This window comes from Phyllopteryx taeniolatus, chromosome 8, assembly GCF_024500385.1.
Source record: "Phyllopteryx taeniolatus isolate TA_2022b chromosome 8, UOR_Ptae_1.2, whole genome shotgun sequence".
Lineage (NCBI taxonomy): Eukaryota > Metazoa > Chordata > Actinopteri > Syngnathiformes > Syngnathidae > Phyllopteryx > Phyllopteryx taeniolatus.
In genome coordinates this window covers 10,747,122-10,765,153 of record NC_084509.1, presented here as the reverse complement: position 1 = coordinate 10,765,153, position 18,032 = coordinate 10,747,122, and the positions used below count along the sequence as shown (strand labels likewise).

Below are 18,032 nucleotides of genomic sequence, written 5' to 3'. Positions count from 1 at the left end.
ACAGCTTTGCATTAATATCATAACCACTGAATCCAGGAGGTCCTTCTATGTCCATCCTCATCCTTTTTCTGAGCCGCTTCTCCTCACTAGGGTCGCGGGTGTGCTGGAGCCTATCCCAGCTAACATCGGGCAGGAGGCGGGGTAAACCCTGAACTGGTTGCCAGCCAATCGCAGGGCACATACAAACAAACAACCATTTGCACTCACATTCACACCTACGGGCAATTTAGAGTCTTCAATCAACCTACCATGCATGTTTTTGGGATGTGGGAAGAAACCGGAGTGCCCGGAGAAAACCCACGCAGGCACGGGGAGAACATGCAAACTCCACACAGGCGGGGCCGGGGATTGAACCCCGCTCCTCAGAACTGTGAGGCTGACGCTCTAACCAGTCGTCCACCGTGCCTCCTTCTATGTCGTGACTGTCATAAACCGAGCACCCCCTGTATGTTTCAATTGAAGTTTAGGAACTTAAACACTTTGCGGTTTGTGTTCGTACAGTTAAGTTCATATTGTTTTTTTCTGGCGGTGGTGGCTACGTTAGTGATTACTACTATCTAACGTGATATCGTGTTTTTATGTGCTCCTTACCAGAAACTTAATCAGCTTGGCTTTGACTTTGAGACGATAGTGGTTCTCAATGGATTGCTTCAAGACCTTATCTGAACGGCTTGCTGTAAGACACATTGTCTGACATAGGAAGCTTACCCCAAAAATACTTTTTGTAATTTCTTACTTGATGGGTGGGCATGCAACCCAGAGAAAGGAATAGGTCAATTTTCCATATTACAGGGGACTCTTGATTTACAACAGTACCGACATGCAAGGTTTTGAGGAAGACAGAAGGAAGACAGAAGGTTATTTATTAGGTTGTTTCATATGTATCTCCTGGAAGGGTTTTTCATTTTCATACAGATATTTACTTTAATTATGACTTTAGTACTGTGATTGGATGGCGACCAGTTCAGGGTGTACCCCGCCTCTTGCCAAAAGTCACCTGGAATAGGCTCCAGCGCGCCTGCGACCCTAGTGAGGATAAGCGGTATGGAAAATGCATGGATGGATGGATGGATGGATGACTTTAGTACTGCATTAGGGAAGGTTAGTGATTGTCTACTGCAAGTTTAGACTTAAAATCAAATTCCCCCTGTCTGTGCCTTTGAGAATGTGTATGGCACATGACAAAATAAAATGGTTTGGAGTGACTGACTATAAATGGGTGTGAATGAGTGTGGCCTATGATTGTAGCTTCTACTGACACTATTCCTCCCTTCTCCACAGAGAGTGCCTTCTTACTCTTCCGCTTGTGGCTCTTGGACTCAGCTGAACCCTGCCACAGTCGTCAGCGTTGCCTCGCAGGGCCGCCGACGCCATTCACTGCGCTACTGATTCGCTAAAGTTGGGCCCCTCCCTCCCTCCCAGCCTGCCTCCCTCCTGTACAGATAAAGCCTGATGTTGAGAATGAACAGATCCAATCAGCTGCTGTGAGCGGGAAGGAGCTTGTCGCTCTCGTTGTCTTCTCCACCACACCCTTCTACTCCTCCTCCTTTCCCCAGAGTCCTGCTTCTTCCCATCATGGGCCGACGCGATCAATAATGCTTTACCATCCTCTCGTCTGACAGTTGAGGTGAGGAGTGAGCTGACCGCTAAAGGCTTCCTATTTGAGGCAAGCGGGCCCTGAGGATGGGCTACAGGTGGCAGAGCCTCTAGAGGCCTCCCTTGGCTCAAATCCCGACAAAGACCTTTCGAGCCCACCTTCTCCCATGTCATTGACTTATATATCCTCATTAGCAACACACAGGTGCGCTCATAATTGCATTTGCTGGATATACATTAGTCTTCATCAGCCGCCCTCGTCTGCTTCTGCTACTGCTGTGGCTCCTGCTCCAGAATGGCGGTGAACGTGACACCGATCCGGGACACAAAGTGGCTGACTTTGGAGGTGTGTCGGGAGTTCCAAAGAGGGACGTGCTCACGGCCGGACAACGAGTGCAAGTTCGCCCACCCCGCCAAGAGCTGCCAAGTGGAAAACGGCCGAGTCATCGCCTGTTTTGACTCACTCAAGGTGAGTGTGACAAACAACTCATCACTACGCCATTCATCACTGCCCTCTTTGCTGTTTTTTGTTTTGTTTTATTTTTTTACAGCTCCCAATAGAGACAACAATTGTCTGTGGTTGTATTAATAGTGTTAGAATCATAGTCACACCGACGCTTTGGTCATTTATAACGCTGTGATACTTTGGGACTTTCGGGGTTTGTCTAAGGAGGAAGTGATGTGTTGGCTACTTGACAAATCAATACCCACAATCTAAAGTAATCCAACACAAGAGCTGTAGCCACAACTTTGCCTTTATAAATACAAAGACGGACATTCACAAAGTCTGATCAAAATCAGCATCAGATGTTTTGAAAACATAATCTTAGCAATTATCCAGTGGGGACGTGTGCTAAGAATGATATTTTTTTTCCCTCCCAGATCTGCTTGGAAAATGGGTGGGGCCGACAATTGTAACTGTTAAACCTGTTCAATGATTACAATCACAAGTTCTTGTGTCTTCGGCCAAGCCGCACACACAAGACTCCGTGATTGTGACCTAAAACGTAGCAATAGCCAATTAGGAATTTCGTTGAAGCTTGAGCTGTTGCCTTAACAAACACAGGAGCAACTGGTTTTGTTTGGTGTTTGTGTAATGTGTCTTCCATGTCATTCCCCACAATAAAAATTCCAAGAAGAATGTGGAAGCTACCAAATAAGCTATCATTTGACCATATTGTATTTCTTCAATAGTCTTCACTCTTCTTTGGATGCCCTGTGGCATTATGCTGCTTCTCACAGGTCAGTCTTGGTACTATGACAAACATCTGGTTTGAGCGAAGAGACTCATGATTTTCGGTGGCGATATCATGATGTGTATGGTGTGCTGTGTTGCCATCTTGAATACACCGCACACTATAAGAGCAGTCAGAACACAAATACCAATTTGTTCCTCATCAGGTGTGGGGTCTCTCACATTTTAAAAATGTGTATGTGTGTACCATGCTATAGCTATCGACGTTTAAATGACGATGATGATGATTTCCGGTGTAACTCTCACCGATACGGACATGACGTTTCCTTCCTACAATAGGATTAAGTGTTATTATCTATGGCTGCAGACGACTGAAGATGGAATCTAAAGATTGTTAGCTGTCGATTGTGATGTTAGCATGTCAGGTTGCAAAGTTCAGCTCTGGTTTCTGAGAACATTAGACATTTTATTCAGCTCCTTGTTGGATGTGTATTTTATCATTGTAGACAGGCGTGTAGCCGCTGTGTCTCAATTAACCCCCGTGTGCTTCATCCACTTGAAAGAAATAAGAGCCTCCCCCCCAAAGGTCCACCTCATACCCACACACACGGACAAAAGTTAAACTGCTGAGCACAGAACAACTTTGCTGCTGACCAAAGTAGCAGCACCAAACAAGGCACATTAATAGTGCCTTCCATGAATTAAATTGTGGAGTCTTACCAATGTTGTAAAAAATTCTTGAATGGAATGAGATAATTTGTGTTGTACGGAGACAGTGGGGCAGGACGGTTGAATTGTAATTAGCACATCTGTCTCACAGTCAGGAGATCCAGGTTTGAATGAAATGTGGAGTTTGCATGGTCTCCCTGTGGTTGCCTGTGTTTCACCCATGTTCCAACATCCCAAAACATGTTTCTTGGGTTGACTGAAGACTGACTCACTGGTGCTTAAGATGGGTTTGATGGAACCCGACAGGGGTTTGGTGAGTCAGTCTCAGGGGTTCAGCGGAGGTCACTGTGTTTTGCCATTCCATTCACATGACTTGTAACAACTCTTGGTATCACCAAATCATAGAAAACCTTAAATATACTCTTACTGTTTGTAACAACACATTTCTTTGAGAGCACTCCTTTTCGAGGATGGTAGACAAAAACTAGAAAAAAAAACGATTTTGTTGCGAAAATGATATGAGAGTGGCACTTGCCAACGTGAAGCCAAGCCTTCCTGAACTTCTCTCTTTAAGGCAACAGCAAAAGTTGATTTGCCATTGACACTGATTTACAGTAAATATTCATTGAGTTAGGTTTTTGATTTTTGAGTGTAATTCATGATTTATTGGTTTTGTCCTTTGAACACAGTCATTTTGTGTGTAACTGATGCATGGGTTCATTCTGTGCACTGCTATAATATACTGTACACTGGGGCTCGGCCATTGTGGCAAAAGTAATGATCACCATTATTTTGATTGATATTGAAATCATGATTAATAAACACGATTATTCACTGATTTCGAAACTTATTTACTACCAAAACTCAACTTTAAATATAACTTAATAGAACAACCAGAAAATTAATTAGTAACAAAATAAATAAAAACAAAAAAAAACAATAAATAAAAATAATTACAGCCATGGCTAAAAACATTGGCACGTCTGGGGTGACTGTATTGTCTATCATATATATTTGATGAAAAAAAGAAAAAATCCTTCTCTCAATATTCTGCAAACAGAAATAATGTTGGTAATCCTAATTGACCTATAACAGGAAACACTTTTTAAGTCAGATTTCATGTCAGACATTCAGGGGGGAAAAGCATTTGCGTCTTTTTTACAAAGCCACGACTGCATCTGCTGTTCCTGCTGTATGCGCCTTGGCCTCTTGGGGCCAGTGTGGTGTGATGCATGCATAGAACTGCACGTTACATACAGTAAACTAAAAAAGAGCAGAAGACGAAAGTCACAATAAAACTTGAACTCGTTTTTCACAGATTAGAAAGACTATATGCCCATATGCCCACTGCGATTGACCAGCGACCAATCCAAGGTGTACCCTGCCTCCCGACCAAAGTCAACTACTGTAGATCGAATCCAGCTCACCCACAACCGGCAACAGGAAAGGCGATATCGAAAATGTATGGATGAATATTATTTAATTCAATCGTTTAAGGCCCGGTGTAAATACGATGCTGTGAGTACATAAAAAAAACTACCTAATGTTGTGGTCAGTAAGTGCAAATAAGTCCATTAGTAAATAGAGTGCTTGCTTGTGTGTTCCTATGCAAGTGGAGATGTAAGCAGTCATCGCTTCAACATCTGTGAATGCGATTGAGAGATTCCTTCCTTGGCCGACAAGTTTAACAGCGGGGTCTCTGGGCGGGACTTTGCTGGAGGTTTCTGTCACAGTAGCTGGGAGACTGTGGGAGGAGGAGGAGGAGAATGAGGGAAGCACACACTGTGTCGTTTATGTTCAGGACTACTGTATATGCAAGAGTGTGTGTTTCATTTTGAGGTCACACAGCATAGTGGGGTGTTCTCGGAAAGCTTCGCAATTGACTCTATTTTTTGCCCTGGCACTGAGACAACACACTCCCACTGTGCAGCTCCACTTTCTCGCTCGGCCTAAGATGAGGGAAAGGAAAATATAGCAGGAGGGATAGATATGAAAACTCAATGTATGAGGTGGACAGGTTGTGTAAAAGTGCTTTAATGTAAGGCAGGGGGCAGGAGGACCTTATTCCAATTGGGAGCCATTGTAGTTTAAATGAAGACCTCAGAGGGCCATACTAAATTTATGAAAGAGAATATGACTGTTAACGGTTAATTTTAATGTTAATATATATTATGAGTATTTGTGGGTGATTTGTATTGGGATGGGCAGTACAGTATGCTAGTGTTTAGAATAGACTTTACACCGATCTGATCAGCTTGATCACTGGTTAGAGCATCAGCCTCACAGTTCTGAGGACCCGGGTTCAATCTCCGGCCCCGCCTGTGTGGAGTTTGCATGTTCTCCCCGTGCCTGCGTGGGTTTTCTCCGGGCACTCCGGTTTCCTCCCACATCCCAAAAACATGCATTAATTGGAGACTCTATATTGCCCGTAGGCATGACTGTGAGTGCGAATGGTTGTTTGTTTCTATGTGCCCTGCGATTGGCTGGCAACCAGTTCAGGGTGTACCCCGCCTCCTGCCCGATGATAGCTGGGATAGGCTCCAGCACGCCCGCGACCCTAGTGAGGAGAAGCGGCTCAGAAAATGGATGGATGGATGGATAAAGTAATTTAATTACAGTAAGTTAGCACCCATTATTTCTGTCATGTTGTAATGTTGGTTTGAGCTGACTGATTAGAATACATGACCTGACTAGAGAATACTTTTGAAGATACTCAGTATACAGTACACAAGCATATACAGTAAATGAACAAGTCATTTAAATAGACACATTGCTCCATCTTCGGATGGGCTCAGTTATCGTTTTTTTTTAACTCGGTGATCGGCCCCAAAAATCCTGATCGTGTAAAGCTGAGTTTAGAATGTTTGCCCCACAGCTCTGAGATTTGGGGTTCCAATCTTGACTCCTGTGTGGAGGTTGCATAGCCTCCTGCTCCTCTATGGTGCGAAGACCTCATTGAAATTGTGTTATTTCTTATGACACAATCACCTTTTGATGACTCGCCACAAAACCCAAAACTCTCATAAAATGGCTCCACAAGCTCTAATCTTGATCAAAAGCTGTGTGTATGAAAGCAGGTCCATTCCTGAGGAGATTCACATGGCACATCCCAAACGCGTGTTTTTTACCTTTTAAAGGAGCAAAAGCATATCCAAAACATAAACATATTGTAAATATCTAAATCACTTCGACATTACAACTGAAAATGTTCGAGACAATGTAAAGGGTTAAGTGAAGAGATGGTGCATCCCCGGTGACATCATTGCTTTATCCCGGCGTACACGCAAGTGCTTCAATGCTCTGTGGGTCAAGTGGGAGCAGTGCATCGGAATTCCAATGTTCTATTTAGCAGTGAGCGGCGTGTAATTTGGCCCCTATCTGATTGGCAAACCACGTAACCGGAGAGCCGAGCTAGAAGTCCGTCAAGCCGACCGTAGCTTACCTTGACTTAAAGCTGAGCCTGTTTCTGCTTCAGCTGGCCTCTGTATTACTATCATTATTATTATAAATGGGGCTTGCCCGGTTGCTAGGATGCCTGTGCAGGGTTCGGTAGGTACAGGTAAGACAGGACTTGACAAATGGAGGCTGCCGGGGCCTGCTTGGATCATGAAAACAGACCATGCTCTCCATGCCAGGGCATTCCACAGTGTGCCTCCCTGACAGTTTGATATATCTGCTTTGTCTGCACATGGACTCATAACACACATCCAGGCGTGGAGGGGGGGCTGCAAGAAAGATGTACAGTTTTAGAGCACGTCCTTCAACTTACAAAGAAGGTCTGCTAACACAGATAAAAAGAAATGTGCATCTATGCACCCAGCCACAAATTTTAAAGCTACAGTGGTTTGAACACAATACAGTGAGTGATGCTTAGGCCCGTCACGATAATTACTATATCGACTTATCATTCGATAAATAAAATGGACAGGGTAGTTTTTCCATACTCGATAAATTTTCATTGTTGTGGTGAGCCGGTGTGCGGATCACACAGACTTGGACGGCTTTGTCATTAACTGCTAGTATGCTCATTGAACGCCGGCGTACTGGTACACTCTTGCTGTTGTTGGCTCCGTCCAATACTCCACAACCTTGCTCCATGTGCAGCGCATAGATTGACACAACACAGACACTTAAGGGAAAGTTAACTGTTTATTATAGTCTTTACCCCGGCCACAAGCTAACAAGCTAGCTCACAAGCTAACGAGCTAGCGAGTTAAGGAGCTAAACAGCTAGCTGCACCACGGTGAATTTGTTTAAAACGTCAGCGCCTCACCAAGTTGTCGTGTGTGTTAGTCCCCAATGAAAACAAACACGGGACGGTTAACTGTATATTAAGCATAACCTCAGCAGCACACGTTATTCAGCCAGTACTTGACGACAGCAAACGTCAACGTACCGTATACTTGATTGACAGGTGAAGGGCTCACCTTCAGCGGACCAACCACACAGTAGCCGGGTTTACATGGAGACTTTTGTTATTCATTCCGATTGAAATCATTTCAATTAAAGATCTCTGGTCAAGTGTTTACATGTTACGTGATCTATTCCAATCGGGTGCATACTATCATGTGCACTATTTAATTAGAACAGCCGCACTTCATCAAGAACCTCAGGTCATTTATCAAGATGGAAGTCCATTGTCGATTCAGCACAGTACTTGTGATTGTTTCATACGTTTATTTAAAAAAAACGCTTCATAAAAAGAACTTATAAGTAGTTAAAAACAAGATCTCTGTTGCATATGAGCTCTGTCGGGAGCTGCCATATTTACACAGTGCGTAAAAGAGGACCTCACCGCGTATTTATGTCGAGACGAAGCATGCACAGACAGAGCTTTTTCTGGCTCTATTCTGGATACAAAAGGAATATTCCACCCCTGCAATGGCGGTCCTGGACCAAATGTCGCCCTGTGCGACGGCCATCAATTGCGCCCCTTTGCCGATTGTCAACTCGGGAGGTTTAGGGCTGACGGAGATTTGCCTCCAAAAGAAATTATGTCGAAAGTCAATGCGCCATATCCAACGCCCGTCAAGTGCACCAACCTCTATGGTCTTTGACTTGGTGGGTTTGGGAGCGAAGATTTTGTGTTGGTTTAGTTTCATAAAACATCTTCGAAGTGTATGTGCCATGTGCGCCAACCCTCAGTAGCGTACCTGTGGCTGATCATCAAAGGGGGGTTAGGCGGGCCCTGGGCGGCTGCCCATATCACCCATATCAGAAACCGCCACTGCATCCCCATGAAACCATATGACATTCCATTTGGATTCGGCCTATTTATTCCTCTTGAGGTGTCTATATGAAGCATTTTCATCCTGTTTGGGCTTCTAACCCGGTTATAATCGGAATAGAAGCCGTCACGTAAACCAGGCTAGTTTTGCAGCTCTTTATTTCAGACCCTGGCGGATCCATTTCAGAGTAAAGAAAAACATTTTGAGAGAAACAAGAAAGGAAATTATAGTAATAGCAAAAATAATAACAACAACAATGCTGATTTCAAAGCAAACAAAATAAATAAATAATAAAAAATAATAAGGACGAGCCTTATTTTTCATGATTTCAAAGGCATTAAAAAACAACATTATTTATTGTAATAGTTTTTCTGAAAAAATATCATCTTAAAAAAATTGGGATCGTGCCTAGTGATGCTGGTTGAACAATCCGTCCATTCATTTTCTACACAACCTATAATGTTCAGGGTTCATGGGTGAGTTAGACGCCTATCTCACTGGCCTAGAAACTAGTCTTCGCTAGTTGCAGAGACGTCTCTGTGACGTCTCGTGGAATCTCCTGGAGACTAGCCAGGTTGCCAAGGAGCACGATCGGAGACCTTTTGGCGACGCTTCTATAGGCCCACTATAGAGACAAATCTTAAAGTAGCTTAATGTCACAAAACTGCAATTAATTGTCACCAAAATGCATGTGGCCATCTCTACGTATGCCCACTTCAACTTCTGAAAATATCAGAACGATCGCCCCAATATTTTGGATTTTATGGACGTTATAGTGTTTTCCTCATTGGAGGACTGTCCCGGTGTCCGTGCTCCCACACACAAACAGGCTTATATCAGCGACTTCCAGGTGAATTGGTTTTCACATTGTCTGGATAAGTCTCCCAGACATCTTTCTGGTGAGAGCACAAACAATATTTTGGTCTCCCAGGTCCCTGTATCATCGCAACTGATCAACCTTGGCAGTCTCGGCGATGTCTCCCCGAGGGAGATAAGCCATTTACAGCATATGCCACCTGACTTTGGGAGAAAAGCAGACTCCACCCTGGACTGGTCGCCAGTCAATCGTAGTGCAGGTATAGAGAAAAACAACCAATTATGTTTGGACTAATTTGTTCCAGAATCCAAACTTTATTATCATAAACCCTTTATTAACTTTACAGGCAATGTTTTATGTAACATTTTAATATTATTAATTGCCTTGCATAAGCATATACTGTACACTTCTTATGATCATTACGGTCACGGGTGAGCTGGAACCTATCCCAGCTTACTTTGGGCGAGAGGTGGGGTACACCCTGGAATGGCCACCTGCCAATCGCAGGGCACATATACGAAAATAGCACCCTTAGAATGTGAGTATTACTTTATGGTAATGTCCAGGGCATTTTCTTTTTCTCTTTCCACTGTCTTTCTAGATAAAAGGTAAACCACACAGGCAGATTCCTTTGTTGCTGGCTGAAGTTTACATGATTTGCCGATGTCACATGATGATGGTTTTAACTCTAAATTTGTTAACATTTTCAAATTCCACAAACCATCCAACTTTTGCAGAGCATTCCAACTTCAAGTAACAATGTACAGTATCGGCGTCAGGTGTTCATGGGTTGTGGGGTGGTGGTGGTAGGGGGACTTCACCCTAGCAGTATGTTGTGTAACACTTGGATGCTTTGAAATACTGTGAGGATAGCAGCCTTCATCAACACATTCAAAACTCTCAATCACGCTCTTGTGTGTATGTGTGTGTGTGTGAGAGAGAGAGCTTGAGAGGACGCTGGACATGCGATAAGACCTCTTTGAAAGGGAGATGTACTCCAGGTCCTTTAATCCACTCCCCTTCTTCATTCGCCCGTTCCTCTCATCTCATCTGCTTCTGTTAATCTTTTGTCACTCAGCTGCATCCTCAACATTACTTAACAGCATATTATTATTATTATATATGTATTTTTGTACTGTAGCCAACCATCGGGGAATGATGAAGTATAAGCAATGGGTAATTTGGTGTCGAAGGGTATTTCCTTGTCAGTCCAAGAACCTTATTGGGTTTTGCAGGATGGCCGAGGTGGCTCAGGTCAAATGGGTGCACTGCACATTTTTCTACTTTAACCAGCTAACAACCTTTCAAGGCCTATTTGTGTCAAGGAGAGAAGAACCCTATTATGTTTTAATGAGACCGAGATGGACTTTTTACCAAAGTCGTTCGTCCATAGTCATTGGTTTTGGATATACATGCAATTACACAGTAGACTTGGTAAATCCACCATTTTGTATGGCATTGTTGTCCCTTTATTCAGTTATACTTTTGTTATGCCACGGTTCCTTATAATCTCTATTGAATTTGCAAGGTACCGGTAAATGGAACTGGAACTGAGTGTATGGTATAAACTATGTACAGAATTTGAGACAACAAAATCAGCCTTTGCTAAACGGTTAGCAATTTAGTACGACATAGTTCTTTGTCTTTGTACTTTTTCAGCAATTATCTTGAGACATGTATAGTGTATTTAAGAACAAATCTCTGAACTCACTTTACAAGGTCTTTAAGGTCCCACAATGTTTAACATATTTGGCATTTGATGTTCGAAACCCAATTCTTGCATTTGTGCCACCAAATTTATATTTGAAAGCACCTTTGAACTAGCACATCTTAAGTAATGTGGTGACATCATTAGCCTCCAAATGCAATTTTGGACTGATGCAGCCCTTGAATTGGAACCCAGCTATTATCTCATTCAAGATGGTTGAGCTTGGCTTGAAAGTATCAATGAGTTGTGGTACATAACTGCTGTTTAAATGCATGATCTACTGTATGTATGAGTGATTGTCAAAACAACGTCTAGTGCTGTCCATATCCATTTTTCGACTCTCGGCCTATATTCGGGGCCTAGCTGAACAGGATTCATCCTATTTGATCCCTCAGTCCTCAGCCCACACAAGACATTATGAAAGGAGGCTTGTATCAGCACACGGCTATGAAACAAGCAGAGAGCAGACATTCGCTATCAACGTTGTCTCGCTCGATTCATGGCCGAGCGCCCCCTCCCAACCTCCCTTGAACGTTCTCTAAATGTCTCCATGTCCTCAGAGAGGCTTGGCCACCGTCTTTCCGTCCATCTGCGGATACGCTGCCTCAGCACGCGCACACATCCATCTTAAAAGACGCCACATCAGCATGGAGACATGGCATAACAACATCAGAGCCAAAATACACACAAGGGCATTCAGAAAGAACATTCTGATTGTCCTGGGTCACCTTTTCGTGCGGACATGTTTATTGTGACTACTACTCAAATGTATCACTCAAGAGTTGTATCAAGGCGTTGGAGCGGTGACATCAGCGTGTCTGAGCGCTGAGTCGTGATGTCCCGCCGCCGCCACTACTGCAGTTGTGAACAGAATATCCGATCAGTTCTCGTTAGTCTAAATCCTCGACGTCCTTTACCTCACCGTCTAACTTTTTGTAATTCTGTGGGAGTGACGCGGAGTTAAACAAACGTTTAAATGAGACTGCAGACAAATAAGGCGTAATGGGGGGACGAAGTGAGGCAGATGGAGAGCGACTAACAGAACATGAACATGCCGGAGGACGCCCATCTGTCTGCTAACTCGTCTTCCTTTTTTTGTCGCGGAGCAGCTTTGTACGTCTGTACGCTTGCCTTCACGTCGGCTTGTGTTCCCTTTAAATGTCACTGACCCTCTGGTCTTTTTTGATGCCGCGGAATCCTGCCGTGGTGCACTTTGGGAGCGTTATCGTTTGCTTTCAGTCCCACAGCACATAAACACACAAACTATTGCAGGTTCACACATGCATTGACGTTCACTTGGCATACAGTAGGTGAACATGCAAGAAAATATTGCCCATGTTTGCAGCTCTAACAACTTCCAATTTGCAGTTGCTGTTCTAGTTCATCCCGAAGCTGTTTGATGGACTTTTCCCACACCAAAGTCATCTAAAGTAGGGTACACAGATACTGATTTTTAAAATCTTAACTTTGTTTTGAAATGTCAGCGAGCCCAAAAAGCACTGTGCCAAGGGGTGTTCCGAATGCCAAAAAATACAAAAATGGAAAAAGAGTAGTAGTAGAAAAAGAAATACACGCTAGGCTAACCTTTAGCTTATCAAATAACTACATTGCAGTTGCTAACGCTTCTCCTTATCATCTTTCATGAACTCAGTGTTGACCTAAGATGTAAAAATTGGCCATCATATACTCTACAGTATATTGAAGAAGTTTAACATTTTACGATTGTCATCCCTAAATGTTTTCTGAAGAACTCCGGTTGGGAAAATAACTCTTAACACACCCCACACCACAGGAAAATGGCTCAGGATAATCTTTTAGAGACATTCGATAATCAGGCCTTTGCTGAATTTTGTCATAAGGCGAAGGGAAAATGCTCAAATTAGACCTGTTTGTTGTTATGTGTAAACCGCTTGAGCAACAAAAAAGGGCCTTCCCCAAAGTTCATCGAATCATAAAATTTTTTATACCGCTTATCCTGTTTAGGATTGCACTGTTTGAACTGGGACAAAAGACAGACTACACTCTAGACTGGTGGCCAGTCAATCACAGGGCCCTTCTCCAAAGTGTTGTAACAAAGTTGGAAGCCTATTATTGTCCAAAATGTCTTGAAATGAAGATTAAGAAGTCTAGTCCAAGCGCTAATGAATTCATTGATTGAAAAAAGAGCTGTGTCCGAAAACCTTTATCGATAGAAGTGTACACTGATCCCACTGTCGGAGTGTACTCCTGCCAAATAACAAACAAGACCTCAGGAGGGAAATGACAAGTCATTCTTGGCACCATATATTCTTGTCCAGCCAAGCAATTAATTGGTCCAAAATCTAATACACAACATACTGTATGTGTTTTTGGGTGGTTTAAGCCACAAAAATAAATCGATCAATCAATAAAAAAAATTTATGTATGTATTGGTTGTCATGGTTACAGCAGTCTGGCCGGTGACAGTCTTGTTAAAAACACCTAGAGCTACTGTAGCTGAATGATATGGAGGAGGTTAAATATACAGTACAGTGTGTACTGTAGAAAAAGATTTAGGTCAACATTTTTACAGCACTCATTTTGAGATGAGCCCCTTTTACACTACCTACCCATTTATTTGTCATTTTTAATTTACTGAACGAGGACATTAGTGTGTCACAGACTTTGCATATTGAGATAGATGCATGGCAACATACGCGCTACAGTCTGGGACAGCGACAATTACCTTCAACACAAAGGGGTGTGGCCAGGTGTTAAACTTCAGATTCTGATTGTGGCCCCTCACACAAAGGCAGTGTTATGACTCTTATACTACATTGGAACGCAGAAAATACACACCCGTATCCTGCATAAGTACCTGCAAGACAAGACAGCGAGCTTGGAAAAAGATTACTTAGGTGTTCAGCATAAACACAGTAAGTAGTAGAACACATACAGTACAGGTCACATCAAAAAATACAAAACATACTTTCTAGAGGGGCTAGAAGCCATTACATGTTGTTAAGAATTTGGACAAAGGTGATAGTTGAGTCAATTTGGCAACCAGTGGAACAGTCCAACCCCTGAATAATATTGGCACTGCTCTTCTATTCTTCTGCCTCTTCGAAAGAGGAAGTAGCCAGATAACTAATAATAATAATATTAATAATAATGCATTCCACTTATAAAGCGCTTTTCGAGCGGGGAGGAGGGGCTTTAGGTGCACCTGTCCTTTTGCCCTTGATGCCCAAGTAGTAGCATCTGCAACATTTGCACGATCGACATTGATTATCGCACTACTTGTCACTTTAAACTGCACACATTTCCTGAAGACTCTAAATTGCCCATAGGTGTGAATGCGAGTGCGAATGGCTGTTTCTTTATATGTGCCCTGCAATTGGCTGGCGACCAGTTCAGGTTGCACCCCGCCTCTCGCCTGAAGCTAACTGGGATAGGCTCCAGCACGCCCGCGACCCTAGTGAGGATAAGCGGTACAGAAAATAGATGGATGGACGGCTGGATAATGGCTTGGTAAATTCAGTTAGGTCAGAAGTGTTATGAATGTACTGTTGAGATATTTTATTTACTGTCCAGCAGAATGTGCTATCCCTTGATTTACTAGCGCCTGCGGTATTGAAGTGGTGGTGACTGAGTCAAACGCTTTTTCATAGTCGATGAAGGCTACACACAGAGGCATTTCATACTTGTTGTGTCGTTCGATTATTTCATACACACACACACGCACGCACGCTTGGAATAGATCACGTCACACGTAATCAGTTGACTAGAGATCTTCAATCGGAATGACAAATAAGTCTCCATGTAAACCCGGCTCATGTGTGGTTGATCCGCTGAAGACGAGCCCTTCACCTGTCAATCAAATATATAATATATATTCGCTGTAGTCAACTAGTGGCTGAATAACGTGTGCCACTGATGTTACCTTATGCTTAATAAACAGTTAACGTTCTAGTGTTTGTGTTAATTGGGGACTAACACACACAACAACTTGGAGAGCTACTGACATTTTAAACGATTTCGCCGTTAACTTGCTAGCTCGTTAGCTTGTAGGCTATCTAGTTAGCTTGCAGGCTAGCTCATTAGCTCATGGCCAGGCTAGCGAACACGACAAACAGTTAACTTTCCCTTATGTGTCTCTCCTGTGTGAATCTATGGGCTGCACATGAAGCAAGTCTGTGGAGTATTGGACGGAGCCAATACCAGCAAGAGCGTACCGTTCCGGCGTTCCATGATCCAACAAGATTGGGGGATGTGACTGGCACTGTTGCTGCAGTTAAAATGTACACTTGGCATATTTGTTTATTTAAGTTTGCTCAATCTTTCTTTCCCGACAAACAACCTTAGCCGATTGCTCAAACGAATTAGACTTGTGTTTGCGTGCCTGTCACTTGTTGTATTTAACACGCTGTTATAAACCAGCAATCCTCAATGCGCTCGTGTCGCCATCACTCATGCTATTTTAATTAGAAAATAATCAGAGTTGGATGAGAGGTTCATTAAATCTCATCTGTGGAGCCATCAGCCACAAACAACACAGGAGTGGGATATTTATTACCCTTATGAAAAGAACATGCATACCTCCGTTTTGCTTTGTTGTCTCGCCTAACATCAGGTTGGGATCAACGTATGAATAAGAAAGGCCAAACAAGGAAACTAAATGGAAGGAAGTGAGCAGTAAGGGGGAAAAAAGAGATTATTAGTGCTAATTAACAGAAACTTCACTGTTTATCAGCACTTTGTCTCTGTGCAGTATTGATCCTCTCCGTATTAACCCAAAGTGGAGTGCTTTCTTTGTTTTGTTTTTTTCTGCTTTCAGGGCGCCTTTTATTGTCTCACCTCTTTCTCTCAACTGCATTAAAGCTTACATGGTGTTGTCATTCACTCAGACACACCAGAATTTTTCATTTTATTATGTTTGTTGAGAAAATGTATTTATTTATATAAAAGTGAACATTGGTACCTGGATCCACAGCCTCATTATGTATTAAATCCTTCAGATTGCAGTATATGTCAGAAGTAGACCTACATCTTCAGGTTGAGCTATTCTGGCATTTACTATGACAAATTGAAACAAAAGCCAAAAAAGACACAATGACACTGGAGCAAGGCAAAAAAATAAAATTTGATTAGGATCAGCACCAAAGTGCAAACCTGTTTTTCCTCAAATTGGGTCATTAACGTACTTAACTGCAGAGTACCAGACATTTATTTTGAGAGGAGGCCTTTCTTTCTTCAAATGCCTGCATCTGGGTGGGGCCAGAACTCCTGTCCATTGCTTCGTCATTGTAAAACTGTTACTTGGTGTTACAACGAGAATGGAATGTGTAAGTGCCCCACATTAGCAGCTTCTATATGTTCTTTCATTCTTGGTTCCTATCAATAATGCAGTACAGTGAGAGGAAAAACTAATTGTTCCCACCATAAGTTTTTTATCCATCAGATATGATGGATGTGGCTGCCTGAACAGTGTTTTCCTTTGCGAAGTTACAACAGTATGATAAGCCTACAGCTGTCCTATCTAGCCTTGGTGGATGGACTGATGAGGCCTGCTCGGATGAGAGGCGAAATGTCTTCCAAGACAATCAGAACAGTTGAGTTGCGATTGATTCAATGCCCCAAGAAAGTAAGATGAGCCGTACCCAAGTGTGGGTCTCTTTTAATAAGGTCTAAACCGCTGTACACTGATACGTCTTTTGAAGCTTGCACTCGCTCGACTATCCTGATGTGTTTGTTGTATACTGATATACTGATCTTGTTCCCGGAATATGGCAATGCGGCGAAGTAGTGGATAGCACATTTTTCTCACAATGGAAAGGTCCTGTCGTCTGATCTCCCCTCGGGCCCTAATCTTACCGTGCTCGCGTGGGCTTTCTCCAGATACCCGTGTGTCCTCCCACATTCTAAAAACATCCATGTTGGGTTAATTGATGACTCTAAACTGTCCATAGGTGTGAATGTGAATAGTTGTTTGTTTACACAGTATGTGCTCACGACTGGCTGGCAGCCAGTCTGGGATGTTCCCCGCCTCTCAAGTCAGCTGGGAAAGGTTCCAGCTCAGCCGAACAAGCGACACAGAAGATGGATGGATGGACGATGGGAAATTGACTTGCTCATATACAAATAGCTGGGTCTCTGGAGTGCCTGCCCACCCATTAAGTGTGAAGTTATTATCATTATATTATGGGGTGATGTGTCCATGTAATGTGTAGGCGGCTTGGTGATGAAGTGCTGCCTCCATGAGTGAAAATAAAACTGATATGGTCTTTATTGGGTCTTACATGTGCTTTTGCAGTTCACATTTGCTTTTGTAGACTCGAGGCTCGACAACTAGCAACCCACTAGCTCCAGCCCTCATCATCTGGTAACAAAAGTCATACAAAAGCATTTGGCCCTACAGTATAGTGAGGCACGGTGAGCAGTGGCTCATTTACATGAAACAGGATCGCCCCCTCAAAACAAGCTCTTTTCAGTTACGCTAAAAAAAGTGGGTTAAAACCGTGCGTTAATTTTTGATCCGTGGACTATTTTGATGAAAGCATTTCAGATACAGCATATTAAGGCTGCATTTACAATGTGTTGTTCAAGTGACACAATTCAGATTTTTTTTTGCTGTCAAGTAGCACAATTAGAATCGGCATTATAGCTGTGTAAATTGAATTAAACGCATGGAATTAGATATCTTCAGGTCGGAATCATCCATCTTCCAAATCCATCCATCCATTTTCTGAGCCGCTTCTCCTCACTAGGGTCGCGGGCGTGCTGGAGCCTATCCCAGCTGTCATCGGGCAGGAGGCGGGGTACACCCTGAACTGGTTGCCAGCCAATCGCAGGGCACATAGG

The 18,032-nt window shown here is 43.1% G+C and overlaps 1 protein-coding gene across 10 annotated transcripts in view; it reads left to right on the top strand.

Moving 5' to 3' along the window:
• LOC133482189 (muscleblind-like protein 1) overlaps window positions 1-18,032 on the top strand; it is a 109,969-nt gene that overhangs the window by 46,564 nt on the left and 45,373 nt on the right. For 3 of the 10 annotated variants that reach the window (XM_061782018.1, XM_061782019.1, XM_061782017.1), the window contains exons 2-3: window positions 1,282-1,801; window positions 1,891-2,065. The exons of 5 other annotated variants lie outside the window; for them this stretch is intronic. In XM_061782018.1, the coding sequence (XP_061638002.1) occupies window positions 1,764-1,801; window positions 1,891-2,065 (213 nt within the window). In that variant the 5' untranslated portion in view covers window positions 1,282-1,763. Of the gene's footprint in view, window positions 1-1,281; window positions 1,802-1,837; window positions 2,066-18,032 lie in introns of all 10 variants that reach the window. 2 more of the 10 variants (XM_061782020.1, XM_061782021.1) reach the window with 2 other exon arrangements.